This window comes from Prionailurus viverrinus, chromosome C1 (assembly GCF_022837055.1).
Source record: "Prionailurus viverrinus isolate Anna chromosome C1, UM_Priviv_1.0, whole genome shotgun sequence".
Taxonomy (NCBI): Eukaryota; Metazoa; Chordata; class Mammalia; order Carnivora; family Felidae; genus Prionailurus; species Prionailurus viverrinus.
Genome location: NC_062568.1, coordinates 65531128 through 65544736, shown reverse-complemented (window position 1 = coordinate 65544736; position 13609 = coordinate 65531128). Strand labels below are relative to the sequence as shown.

General features: G+C 36.7%; 1 protein-coding gene across 1 annotated transcript in view; it reads right to left on the bottom strand.

Annotated features, from left to right (window-relative positions):
* FAP (fibroblast activation protein alpha) overlaps positions 1–1644 on the bottom strand; it is a 74151-nt gene extending 72507 nt beyond the window's left edge. Inside the window, exons 1-2 of the mRNA XM_047873850.1 lie at positions 1438–1644; positions 1024–1108 (exon numbers count right to left, since the gene is read on the bottom strand). Of these exons, the coding sequence (XP_047729806.1) occupies positions 1024–1108; positions 1438–1443 (91 nt within the window). The 5' untranslated portion in view covers positions 1444–1644. The remainder of the gene's footprint in view (positions 1–1023; positions 1109–1437) is intronic.
* Positions 1645–13609: the final 11965 nt, after the last annotated feature.

Sequence of the window (13609 nt, the reverse complement as noted above, 5' to 3'; positions counted from 1 at the left end):
GCTTTCATCTTGTTGACTAACTTCTTCATTTTATAATTCTGTGAAAATCCCAGTAACATTATGAATTTTTCAAAATATTTTTCTACATTTTGTTTTTTTAAAGCAACAGATCATTTTTTTAGCTAAAGGCTTACCGCTGGTCTGCATTTATTGTCAGTTAACCTGTAACCAAAAATGTTTCCCATCTTAGCTATCATAAGCTTTTAATATTTATTAGTACAAACTTTTCTCCTTTCCCGAGATCCCAACGCTCAAGACCTGTTATTGTTGTGATATTTTTCCTATTTTAGAATTTGAGCTTCTCTTCATCAACTGTTTCATAAAAACTTATTCCCCTAATATCACTGGATTATTTGTAGACAGTCTTAATTTAAATTCAGACTAGTCCCAATATCAGTTCACACTATCTTCCAACTTACAGCAAATTGAGATCAATGTTAATCTTTTAAAAGGATCAATTTATCACTAGACATAATGCTCACTTGATGATAGTCTTCTAATCTGATTTTTCATTGCTACTGCATCCAGAGCAACAATTTCACCTTTTCTATACAGCTATTCCTGCGATATCTATTTTCCACTGCCTTCTTAAATTTTTAGAACGATTCGTAATACAAAACCCCATAGGCTCTGTTTTGACTTTTCCATTCTTACTTTATTTTCCATAAGCGAATCCGATAATGAAAAGCAATGTTAGTTAAAAATATTTTCTCTAAAGGCCTGTCCAAACTTGTAACTTAGCATATATTGTTGGCGGGTGTGTGGGGGGAGTGATACGGAATAGTGCTTAGGCTTTTCTATTGCTGAAGTAATACTGGAAATCCCTTCCTACTTGTGCCTTAAATTCCTCAGTATTTCTGGTTGCTCAACAACATCTCTGTGAGCCTCTATGTCTTCTTAGAAATAACAGACTTACTTTGGGAAATAGACACTTAGGAAATGTTCGATCACTTGCGACCATGCATTAGTGCACTTTCCAAGCTATCCTAAGCAGAGAGAGAGCAAAACAGAGAAAATTCTTACCTCTTGAAGGACGTAAGACAATGCACATCACCAGCAAAGCAAGAACAGCAGAGGTGGCAATTCCAAATACAATTTTTAACCATATCTACATAAAATAAAGAAAATTGACAGATGCACAGTTTCTGCTAGGAAGTAGAAATGGCAAGATTTTGTTTACACCTTAATCCTATTTCTCCCTCCCCACAAAGCTTTTGATTGTTTTCCACTGATCTGGCTATAATTGCTGGAATTCTTCCAGCTCGGCCAGAACAAATGTTTCTGCAATATAGTCAGAATAATCTCTCCCTCCCAACCCACTCCAGGAAGTGCATACTTATGTATAAATCTTTACCTTCTAAACAATAGAAAACTCTGATCAAACTCAACCCAGCTAGTCCTCATTCTTTAGCAATACCTGAGGCTGCATATACTAACCTTCATTTTTCCAGATGTTTTTGAAAGTTAGCTGACTTCACAGCGTGGGTCACTGGATCTGTGAAAACCGTTGAAAAGCAGCAAGTCTGTCTTCAGAGTTGGAAGCTGAAGCTAGGACAAGGTTTTTTTTTTTTTTTTTTTTTTCTTTCCACGGACTTTTGAATACCGTGCCAAATTTCAAAAGATTTCTGTAAAATTAGAAACAGATTTTGGGGGCGTTCTTGGCCTTAAAATGAACTGTGAGTGGCTCAAGGGAGGTTTTATAGCCTTCTCATCCTTGTAAATTCTACACCAACATCTGCTTACGTTGACATACAGAGGTTTTAGTTTTATTATTATTTTTTTTAACAAGTTTGGGTTTATGTTTCATTTTCTTCTAGAAATCGCTCATGGATCACTTTGGCAAGTATAACCTTTTAATTTGCAACCGAAATAATTTAAAATAGTAGAACTTCTAGGTACATACAATATATATATGTCTATTTTTTTTTTTTTGCAGAGAAAGAAAATTAAAGCCATATAAGATTTTATGAGACATACACCACATAACTGCACATTTTTCTTCCCCTGGGAGATTATGAGGTACTTGTGGACAGAAATGTTTTTCTTTCAGCACAATTTCTTTGTCCATATAGCACCATATGCACTTTCAGTAAATACAGAAGTTTAAAAATTCAACTGTCTAAACCCACGACTGCTTTACTTTAAAGAAATAAAATGCCATCTGGTGAAATTTAGTATGGGTTAGGTGTGTATGCACAGGCCAGAAAGATGGAAAGATCAGTAAGAATAATTTACCAGCAGACCTTTGGAAGAATGGAAATGGCTTTGCAAAAGTGATATTTCTGCTCCTATCTCAGAATATATTCTGAGAGAAAAGACCATTTAGTAATTATAAAGCCTCTAAAACAAATAAAAAAGCATTTGAAAATAGAAGTAAGTCTTAAGTACAATTTCCTTTTGGCTAAATCCATGGTATTCCAAAGCAACTGGTCAATTCAACAGACCAGAAATATGGTTGACTGAATTTTTAAAAAATGCATGCATACAACAGTTTCTTGGAGTTTTCTGGCTGGCTCAGTGCAGTTCACTTGGATAGATTCTGTGGTTCCACGTAAACACAGTTGTTAACCTACTGTGTCTTTTTTTTTTTTTTTCCACCAACGATTTTCTTTTCTGGAAGTTTATAATGTTCTCAACCTGACTCAAACAACCTTCATGGTGACATTTCATGGGTTGTTCATGAAAGATAATGAGGAAACTATACTGAAATCTGTTGCTGTTTGCTTTAGTCAGCTGGCCTGACTACCATGGGAGGCTCTCTCCAGCAAACAGCAGGACAGTGGCTTGTGAACTTCCTTTCAGACATTCTCCAGACATCCCTCCCTGGATTCCAGTCTTATGAAAATTCTGTTGAGGAAAATGAGTCATTCAGCACTTACTGGCAGAGAGATGTAGCCACCCGGATTCTAGATGAGTCGCCCTCTTTTGCAGTTGATGGGGCGAATCCTTTACAAACTGAAGCAATGATTAAGAGTAATATCCTGGTTATGCTCTATAGTTGCAGCATATCCTTTGATTGTGAGATCCTCAAACCTGAGATAAAAGCCACCAGCTAGTTTCCAAATGAACAGCTCCCGTGTGGGTCCTCTCTGATTGCCTCCTTTGGAAAATTCACACAACATGTTCTCATAAGTTCTGTTACAGCCTGCCAAAGCCCCAGAGTCCACAAGTACTTTTTAGTGTGTTATTTCCAAGACTTTACATTCTGAAGACTGACTGTAATAAATGATTAGGGTGTAATTAAAATGGAAACTATTCGCTTTAGCAATTAAATATACACTGACACTTATCTAGTCTGAGTACCACTTAGGATTGCAGCCAAGTGTGGGTGTCCACAAGAGACCCAACTGGTAGGTTCTATGGAGAAATTGGGGTGCTTTAAAGGAACAAATTTAAGTTGAAACTGTTAGTGAGTGGGTATTATGAGGCTGAAATATGTTTATTTAGTTTTGTTTATTTTTTCCTTGGAAAGTTGGTGATTCCAACTGCAACTTCTGGAAAATTCTTACTGGCTTAAACCTGTTTTTAGAAAAATAAGACCAACTACAGAAGTAAAAATGTCAAGAGTTTTTCCCATGCGATTTCATGGGTTAGGGACATGTTGCTTTAATAGAACTATACATATCCATCCCTTTGAGATACTGTAAGTGTTCTAGCTTTCATCCAAACAAAATTTGGATCCTTTTAATATTATAACATCTTTACTGGCTTTTTCTTCTTTCAGAGTGAATTTAAAATGTTTATGCTAACAATTTTTTAAATATTAGGAAAACTGACCACCATTCTTATTTTATACAGTGAGTTAATATCCAGTCAGCATGTATGTCAGGAAAACAGGTCTGTCCTCAGGGAGCTTACTTTCTAGTATAAGCAGGACTGGCAAGTTCTTACATATTCATTTCTTTTGCCTTTTGGGAGCTCTTGCTGAGAATGAGCCTGAGGCTGGGTTTGTGTTTAGTAAGCAAGAGACCCCTGATGGGTTGTTGACTTCCACATAAACGCAGGAGGAGTCAGAAAGTCCACACACCATGTTTGGTATCCTTAATGTAAGTCTAGTTTTTGTCAGGACTGGATGTTTGTCAGAAAGTCTACTCAAATGCAACAAAAATGGAAAGTATGACTTTGGCTTATATAAAACTAAGAGCAAGAGTTAGGATAATAGAGGCTTAACTGAGCTTTTCCCCAAAGATGGGCCTTCTGAGGGTTAATTTGGAATATGACTACCTTCTGATAGGCCCACTGGGAAAGTTGACTATAATGTAAACCTTTAGCTTACTAAGACAGATTTATAGACCTGTTCAGCAGTAGCCACTGTGCATCTGCCAAAAATGATTTTGATGTAGATGTTTTCCTAGAAAACACAGCCAGTGATACACCCGTAGAGAGTGAATGGCAGTAAGACCATGCTGAAGGCGTGAATAGGGATGCTCTCTCTCGTTATTTGGGGGTAGGAAGATAAAAAGAGATACATTTATTAACCAAAATCTAAGACAGATTATTTAATGGCAAATTATAAGTAAAGGGTATGAGGACAGGAGTGGAGTCCACGTAAGCCTTGATTTTTATAAAATAAGAATTTTCTCTTAAGAAGGCCACACCTGCCCATCTGATTCCTTAGATTCAATAAATATTTCTAGTTCAGTGGTATATACAAAGAGCTTTAGTACGTTATTTTATTTAACTCATAATCAAAACTCATTTTACTGACTAGAAAATGGAGCCCAGACAAATTAGTTAACTTACCCAAGATTCCAACAGGACCCAATGTTAACATATTACGTTGTTTTTTGGTAATAGCTCCTGAAGTTGGTTCAATAGTAACAAATATTTTTTTAAATTTAATTTACAGCTCACTGATTCTCTATTCAGAGAAATTTTGAGTATGATAGTAGAATCATTATGATTAAAATATGCACAATTCTCACATCTTCAAAGGACATTGTTATGTATGTCTTAAAAGATCACAGTCTCACCCTACAGGGATAGGGTCCAAAATATAAATTTGGTTAGTTTTAGTAAAATGAAGATCTAGTAATCAAAGCAATAATTATTTCCTGGGGGCTAAAAGGTCTTCCTTCAGGGACCTGTCAAAATTAAGGGATTCAGCAGAATCCCATCATCAAAGAGATTTTGAGATCCAAGCTGAAAGATTCCTGAGATCTTCAAAGCTCATAATAGCTATCCACAACTGTAGATCTGAAAGAAGTGGCATAACAGCATAACAGTGCCAGAGTTTAAATCACTCTTTGAATCTGGTCTATTTCCTAAAACCACAATCGTTATATAAGGAAGAGTATGAGGCAATATGCCTCCCAGTTTGTAATTGGTAACTACTACCTTGATAGATGTTATAATTAGACATGAGTGGTTCCAAATATAATAATTAGGGCAAGTTCTCCTTGGACATGCAGAGAGTTAACTATCAAAGTTAGCTTAGGAAAAAAAATTAGAGAAATAACCCATTTCTTTGGGTGTCTTGATGTAGTTTAAATATGCAAATATGATATCTCCTTAGAAATGCTCAATCAAGAAAGACTGACTAAATTGTATAAATTGAATGAGTAAGCATTTCATATATGTCAATACAACTTATTAAAGCACACTGCGATTTCATTAATATTTTTAAATTAGAGAATATTATTGCTCTGTCTAATGTTTATTGAACACTTATATTGAGGCTGACCTCATATATAACTGTCTCATCTCATCCTCAGAACATCAGTAATACCATTATCCTCATTTTAAAGATGAGAACATGGGTGTACAGAAAATTTAAGTAACTTCCCCAAGTCACACAGCTTATAATCTTGTGCTCGTAAGCCATGTCGGCGGTAGAGATGGGACATGAACACATCTTATTCCATAACACAATTTGATTGGTTCATGTTTAAGATTCTGACAGGAGAGTATATATAGGTACAGTGATGGGATGTGTAATCAAGCTGGATCGAGGAGGAGGTGAAACAGAAGGAAGAAATTAAATGGGCCAAAAAGCCACATATCTTGACGAGGCCAAAAGCAGGTATTGAGTGATAGTGTGGGAAATAAAATAAAAGTTGTTACCAGAAAGCAGAATGTTTCAATTTAAGATTTCAGTTCAAAGTGCTGACAAGGACCTGTATCCTTGTGTGGATACAGAGATGGGTGGCCAAGATAGAGGAAAGGAATGACATAACTGGAAAAGTAGTTGGCAAAAGAACGTATGGTGTCATTTGCGATATCTATCTGGGAACATGATTTACCTCAAATTATGGTAATACTTGGGGAGAGGGGAAAAATACCCTGAGTCACATTCTAAACACTTTAGAGAAGAGTTGAAGAAATTTCCAATTCAACACAGTAGACTTAACATACGCATCAATTTCTTTGCCTTCTGAAACTCCATTAGACTGATTATAAGGGAAAAAAGGATAAGGCATGCTACAGTGGAGGGAACAGAGACAGTATCATCAGTGGATGAAACAGAAAAGAAATAGCAACTCCCTGGACACACCTAGAAAGGAACTTCCATGAAACAGTTCAAAAATAGAGATAGCATTTGCCCTTGAGGCTGAAGAGAGAAATGGGGCTGCAATAAAGGCTACAAGTTGAACATCCATAGATAGACTCTTCACCTCCAGATATAGAACAATTCTGAAGCTGAGCGTTTAGTCCAGGCAAAAAATATATTTATTTGTTTTAATGTGTATTTGTTTTTGAGAGACAGAGAAAAAGCTCAAGTGGGGGGTGGGCAGAAAGAGGAAGACACAGAATCTGAAGCAGGCTCCAGGCTCTGAGCTGTCAGCACAGAGCCCGACACGGGGCTCAAACTCATGAACCGCGAGATCATGACCTGAGCTGACCTCAGACACTTAAACAACTGAGTCACCCAGGCTCCCCAATAGGAGATTTAATTTTAAGAGATATTAAACTACTGATGATGAAGGGTACTAGAGGTACTAACTGGAAGTCAGCGCAACAGAGTAGATCCAGTCCTCTCACTTATTGGCTTCCTGACCTCTTTTCTGTAAACAAACCCATCAGCCAATAAGCCCTGCCTGCATAGTAGGGTCTCTCCATTCTTACCCTATTCTTACATCTGCTACAAAAACAAGAATCAGTAGGAAAAAAAATACTTTTTTTAAAAAAGAAGAATCAATACCTAATACATGCAAGAAAAAGTAAAGACACTAAGAAGAATAAATAGGAAAAAAAAAGACAACCAAGGAAAATAGAAAAAGTGACCACAGATATAATTCTGAGAACAAAAGACAGCCATTAAAAAAAGCTTGTATTCAGCAATCACACTTTTGGCTACATATGCAGAGGAAATGAAAACAGGTACCAAAGAGATGTCTGCACTCCCAGTACATTGCATTATTTACAATAGTCAAGATATGAAAACAACCTAAGTGTTCATCAAGGGACCAATGGTTACGGAATTGTGGTATATATGTACAATAGAGTATTATACAACAATAAAAAAGAAGGAATCCTGCCATTTGCAAAAACATGGACGCACCTGGAGGGCGTTATGCTAAGTGAAATAAGCTAGACAGAGAAAGACAAATACTACATAGTATCATTTAAACGTGAAGGCTCAAAGAAAAAAGATAAGAGGAAGAAAAGTCAAACTCCTAGAAAAAGAGCAGAAAAGTGGTTGCTGGGGGAAATAGGGAGAGGTTGGTAAAGAGTACAAACTTCCAGCTGCAAAGTAAATGAGGTCTGAGGATCTAACGTAAATCATACTGACTATAGGTGATAACACTGTGTTGTATAACTGAAATCTGCTAAGAGTAGAACTTAAATTTTCTCAAACACAAACAGAGAAATGAGGTGATGGATGAATTAACTAGACAGAAGGACTCCTTCCACAATGTATATGTATATCAAATCACCATGATGTACACTTTATTTATTTTTATTATTTTTTTATTTTTTAGCAAAATCTGAACTTTGTAGTTTTTTTTAATATGAAATTTATTGTCAAATTGGTTTCCATACAACACCCAGTGCTCATTCCAACAGGTGCCCTCCCCAACACCCATCACCCCCCCCCCCATCCCCCATCAACCCTCAGTTTGTTCTCAGTTCTTAAGAATCTCTTATGTTTTGGCTCGCTCCCTCTCTAGCCTTTCCTTTTTTTTTTCCTTTCCCTCCCCCATGGGCTTCTGGTAAGTTTCTCAGGATCCACATAAGAGTGAAAACATATGGTAACTGTCTTTCTCTGTATGACTTATGTCACTTAGGATAACACTCTCCAGTTCCATCCACGTTGCTACAAAAGGCCATATTTCATTCTTACTCATTGCCAAGTAGTATTCCATTGTGTATATAAACCACAATTTGATGTACACTTTAAATATCTTATAATTTTACTTGTCAATTATACCTCAATAAAGTGGAAATGGAAAACAAATAAAAAAAATTAAGAAGCGAATTAGGGGGCTCCTGGGTGGCTCAGTCAGTTAAACGTCCAACTTCAGCTCAGGTCATGATCTCGCCTTCCCTGAGTTCGGCCCCGCGTTGGGCTCTGTGCTGACAGCTCAGAGTCTGGAGCTTGTTTCAGATTCTGTCTCCCTCTCTCTCTGCCCCTCCCCGCTTATGCTCTGTCTCTCTGTCCCTGAAAAATGAATAAACATTAAAAAAAATTAAAAGAAAAAGAAGCTTGAATTAGCATCTTCAGTGAGATTCAGCCAGATATTGCTACAATTCAGAAACCAGTTTATGAAAAAGTAACATTCCAACAAACTCTTACATATTGAAAATATAATATCCAAAAAAAATCATTATAGGGGTGTCTGGTTGGCTCAATAGGTTAAACATCAGACTCTTGGTTTTGGCTCAGGTCATGATCTCACGGTTAGTGAGTTCAATGCCTGCATCGGGCTCTGTGCTGATGGTCCGGAGCCTGCTTGGGATTCTCTCTCTCCACTCTCTCTCTCTCTCTCTCTCAAAATGAATAAATAAATAAGCTTAACCAAAAAAAATTATTGTAGGTTTAGGAAATAAAATTGAGGAAATCTCTCAGAACAGAAATACAAAGATGAATAAAATGATGGAGAAGGTAAGAGACATAGAATATAAACTCAACCAGTATGATATCCACTTAGTATGAGTTTGAGGAAGAAAGATCAAAGAAGTCAGAGGAAGAAGGGTTATACAAAATGAATACAAGAGAATTTCCCAATGCTCAAGAATAAAATAAGTCTTTAGGGCCAACAAAATGCCCAGCATAAAACATGAGAAAAGACTCACATCTAGATACATAATGTGAAAGTCCAGAATATTCTAAGAGAAAATTCTTTTTTCTAATGTTTATTTATTTTTGAGAGAGAGAAAGAGAGACAAAGTGTGAGTGAGGGGAGGGAAGAGAGAGAGGGAGACTCAGAATCCGAAGCAGGCTCCAGGCTCCGAGCTGTCAGCATGGAGCCTGATGTGGGGCTTGAACTCATGAACTACGAGATCATGACCTGAGCCAAAGCTGGATGCTTAATCAACTGAGCCACCCAGGCCCTTCAAAGAGAAAATTCTTATTTTTTCCAGAGAGAAAAACAAGTCTTCTACAAAAGTAGCAAGAATTAGGCTGACAACAAACAATATCTGCCTAGATGCTGCAAAATGACAGAATATTGTTTTCAGGGTTCTGAGAGAAAATGTTTGTCAAGCTAGCATCTACTTAGGCAGGAAACCAGTAAAACATGAAAACAAGATAAATATATTTTCTGATGAATGGGAACTCAGAAAGTTTACAGCTCAAATATCCTATCTTAGGAAGAAACTTGAGGGTATATTTCAGCAAAATGAGGGAGTGAAGTCCTACAGTCACCATTTAGAGCAGAACAAAGCTGAACCATGAAATGGAGAATCTGGTCTTTGGAAACCAGACGCTAACAGTGTGTGAGCCCGTCTCTTGCCATTTCTTAAGTCAGATCTACTCTTTTGAGTAACTATTTTTTTTCTAAGTTGGAGCTGTTTTGCATGCCACTTATAAACAAGAGTCCCAATAGTCACATAACAGATGGAGATAGTTGATGGAATATAAAAGTAGAATCTTAAGAACACTCTCTACTGATGAGCGTAAAAAGTACTATTGGACCCACAGAGGATGAAATGTAATCCTACCAAACTCCTTAGCTCAAAAACAATACCTATATATTCAATAATTTAATGTTTATTGGTTTTAAATTCTTCTAATTCATTGTGGGCAAATCACAAAAGCTTTTTTTTGTGGTCAGAAATTATCAATAAAAAGTATTTATTATTTGTATCTGAATAAAATTAAATTTACATAGAGTAGAATTTGGAAAGTAGAAGAGGGTGAAGAAACACAGACAGAAGGGCAGGGAAACTTATGCCCTCATCTCACAAAGTAGGTAGTTGAGAGATCTCATCTGGGATGACCAGAATAAGAGGTGGAGAATGTTCCATGTGTACTAGAAAAGAATGCGTATTCTGCTGCTTTAGGATAAAATGTTCTGAATATATCTGTTAAGTCCATCTGGTCCAATGTGTCACTCAAAGCTATTATTTCCTTGTTGATTCTTTTCTTTTTTCTTTTATTAATTTAGGGAGAGAGAGTGAGAGAGTGCATGAGTGGGGCAGAGGGGCAGAGGGAGAGAGAATCTCAAGCAGGCTCCATGCTTAGTGTAGAGCCTGATGCTGGGCTTGATCACATGACCCTGGGATCATAACCTGAGCGGAAATCTGGACTCAGCCATTCAACCAACTGAGCCACCCAGGTGCCCCTCTTTGTTGATTTTCTGCTCAAATAATCTGCTCATTGTTGAAAGTGGTGTGTTAAAGTCTCCTACTATCCTTATATTATTATTGATGAGCTTATTTATGTTTCTTAGTAATTGATTTATATATTTAGATGCTTCTAAGTTGCGGGGGGTATAAATATTTATAATTGTTAGATCTCCTTGATGGATAGACTCCTTAAATATGATATAATGCCCTTCTTCTCTTGTTAAAGTCTTTGTGTTAAAATCTAGTTTGTCTGATATAAGTATGGCTACTCCAGCTTTCTTTTGATGTCCATTAGCATGATAGATAATTCTCCATTCCCTCACTTTGAATCTGCAAGTGTCTTTAGGTCTAAAATGAGTCTCTTGTAGACAGCATATAAATATGTCTTGTAATTTTTATACATTCTGATATCCTATGTCTTTTGATTGGAGCATTTAGTCCATTTAAATTCAGATTGATTATTGAAAGATACGAATTTAGTGTAATTGTGTTACCAATGGAATGGGAGAAGGTATTTGCAAATGATATATCTGATAAATGGTTAGTATCCAAATCTATAAAGAGCTTATCAAACTCAAAACCCCAAAAAACAAATAATCTAATTAAGAAGTGGGCAGAAGACGTGAATAGACATTTTTCCAAAGAAGACATACAGATGGCTAACAGGCACATGAAAAGATGTTCAACATCACTCATCAACAGGGAAATACAGATCAAAACCAAGATGATATACAACCTCACAGCTGTCAGAATGGCTAAAATTAACAACACAGGAAACAACAGATGTTGGAAAGGATGCAGAGAAAGGGGAACCCTTTTGCACTGCTGGTGTGAATGCAAACTGGCACAGCCACTCTGGAAAACAGTATGGAGGTTCCTCAAAAAGTTAAAAATAGAACTACCCTATGACTCAGCAATTGGGCTACTAGGTATTTACCCAAAGGATACAAAAGTACAGATTTGAAAGGGTACATACACCCCAATATTTATAGCAGCATTGTCAACAATAGCCAAACTATGGAAAGAGCCCAAATGTCTATTGACTAATGAATGAATAAGATGTGGTATATATGGTGTGTGTGTGTGTGTGTGTGTGTGTGTGTGTACACATACACGTATCGGAATATTACTCATCCATCAAAAAGAATGAAATCTTGCCATTTGCAAAGACATGGATGGAGCTGAAGTGTATTACGCTAAGCAAAATGTTAGTCAGAGAAAGACAAATACCATGTGATTTCACTCATATGTGGACTTTAAGAAACAAAACAGAAGAATATATGGGAAAGGGAATAAAAAAAATACAGGAGAGAAGGAAACAAACCATAAAAGACTCTCAGAGATAGAGAACAAACTGAGGGTTGATGGAGGGAGCTGGGTCGGGGATGGGCTAGATGAGTGATGGGTATTGAGGAGGGCACTTGTTTTGATGAGCACTGGGTATTGTATATAAGGAATGAATCACTGAATTCTACTCCTGAAACCAACATTGCACTGTATATTAACTAACTGGAATTTAAGTAAAAATTTGAAAAGAAAAAAAAATGGACTGCACATAACAGGTTTTGCCATGCCACCTCCAAATAGTTTTGAGGGCTCATTACGGGAGGGGAATATTTACATTAGTAGAAATATAGAGCCATATGATTTTTCATATAATTTCATATGTTTAAAAAATAAATCTGCAAATTCATATGATGGATGTAAGTAGTCTGATATAGTAGGTGACATCTGTGCTCATTATCTTTTCCCTCTCTTTTGGAACATTTGCTCCCCGGCACAATAGAGAAAAAAAATGGGTAAAGAGAAAAAATAGACAGTTTATCCAGGCACAGCTACAAGTTATAAAAATGTAAAAAAATATATAAGAAATTAATAAAGTAATGTTAAATTTTGTCAGACTTCAAAGAAATGCAAAGAGTGGCATATTTTTCATTTATTGGATTAGCAGACATTTAAAAACGGTAACAGGCCCTCTCATGATCAGCTGATGGTGGAGGAAAGTACTGCAAACTTTCTGGAGTGCAGTTTAGAAGTAAATATCAAAAATATGCATCCCCTTCAGGATGGTGATTCTATCTCTGGTAATGTATTTTCAGGATGACATTAGATAAGTGTACAAAGTTGCAAATACAAGACTGCTGTTGAAACTCAGCTTACAATATCAAGAAACTGAAAATTTTCTAAAAGCCTATCTAAAGGGAATTAGAGCCGTATGGAACATACAAAAATGAATGATGTAGGTCTAAATTTGTTGACATGGAAAGCATCCACAATCTACCTTTTAGTAGAAAGGTAGTAGAAAGATCCACAATCAACCTTTTAGTATGTATAGTATAAACCCACTTTTGTGAAGAGGAGACAGGAAACGTTTATGTAGGTATATACATAATAGAAACTCTGGAAATACAGGCCTCAGAGTGGTGGGTTTCAAGGTGGGGTGTGGTGAGCGTAGTCTTTCTCGGAAAGAGAAAATAAAAGGGAAGTATTATCTATAACATACTTACAAGCAATAGTGAAAGCCACTAAAATCAGTCTTCTGTTTTATTATCACTGTCCAGTAATTGTAAACAATGTTAGTGATAAAACACTCCTTCCTTCCTGAAGCAAACCACTGCACTCCCAGTATCCCCCACCCTTGGTATACCATTCCATCAGAGGTCAAAAAGTGCTATCCCAGTGAGAAAATAAGATCAGAGTGAAGGGCCAGGTTGGTCAATAAAATTGTATGAGGTTATCTTTATTTGTGAGAGTAAAAAATGTTGCTGTGTGTTTATTATGCAAAGCATATGAGCCCAAGTCTAAGACCTTACAATCCTTGGGGCACCTGGCTGGCTCAGTCAGAAGGGCATGCGACTCTTGATCTTGGGGTTGTGAG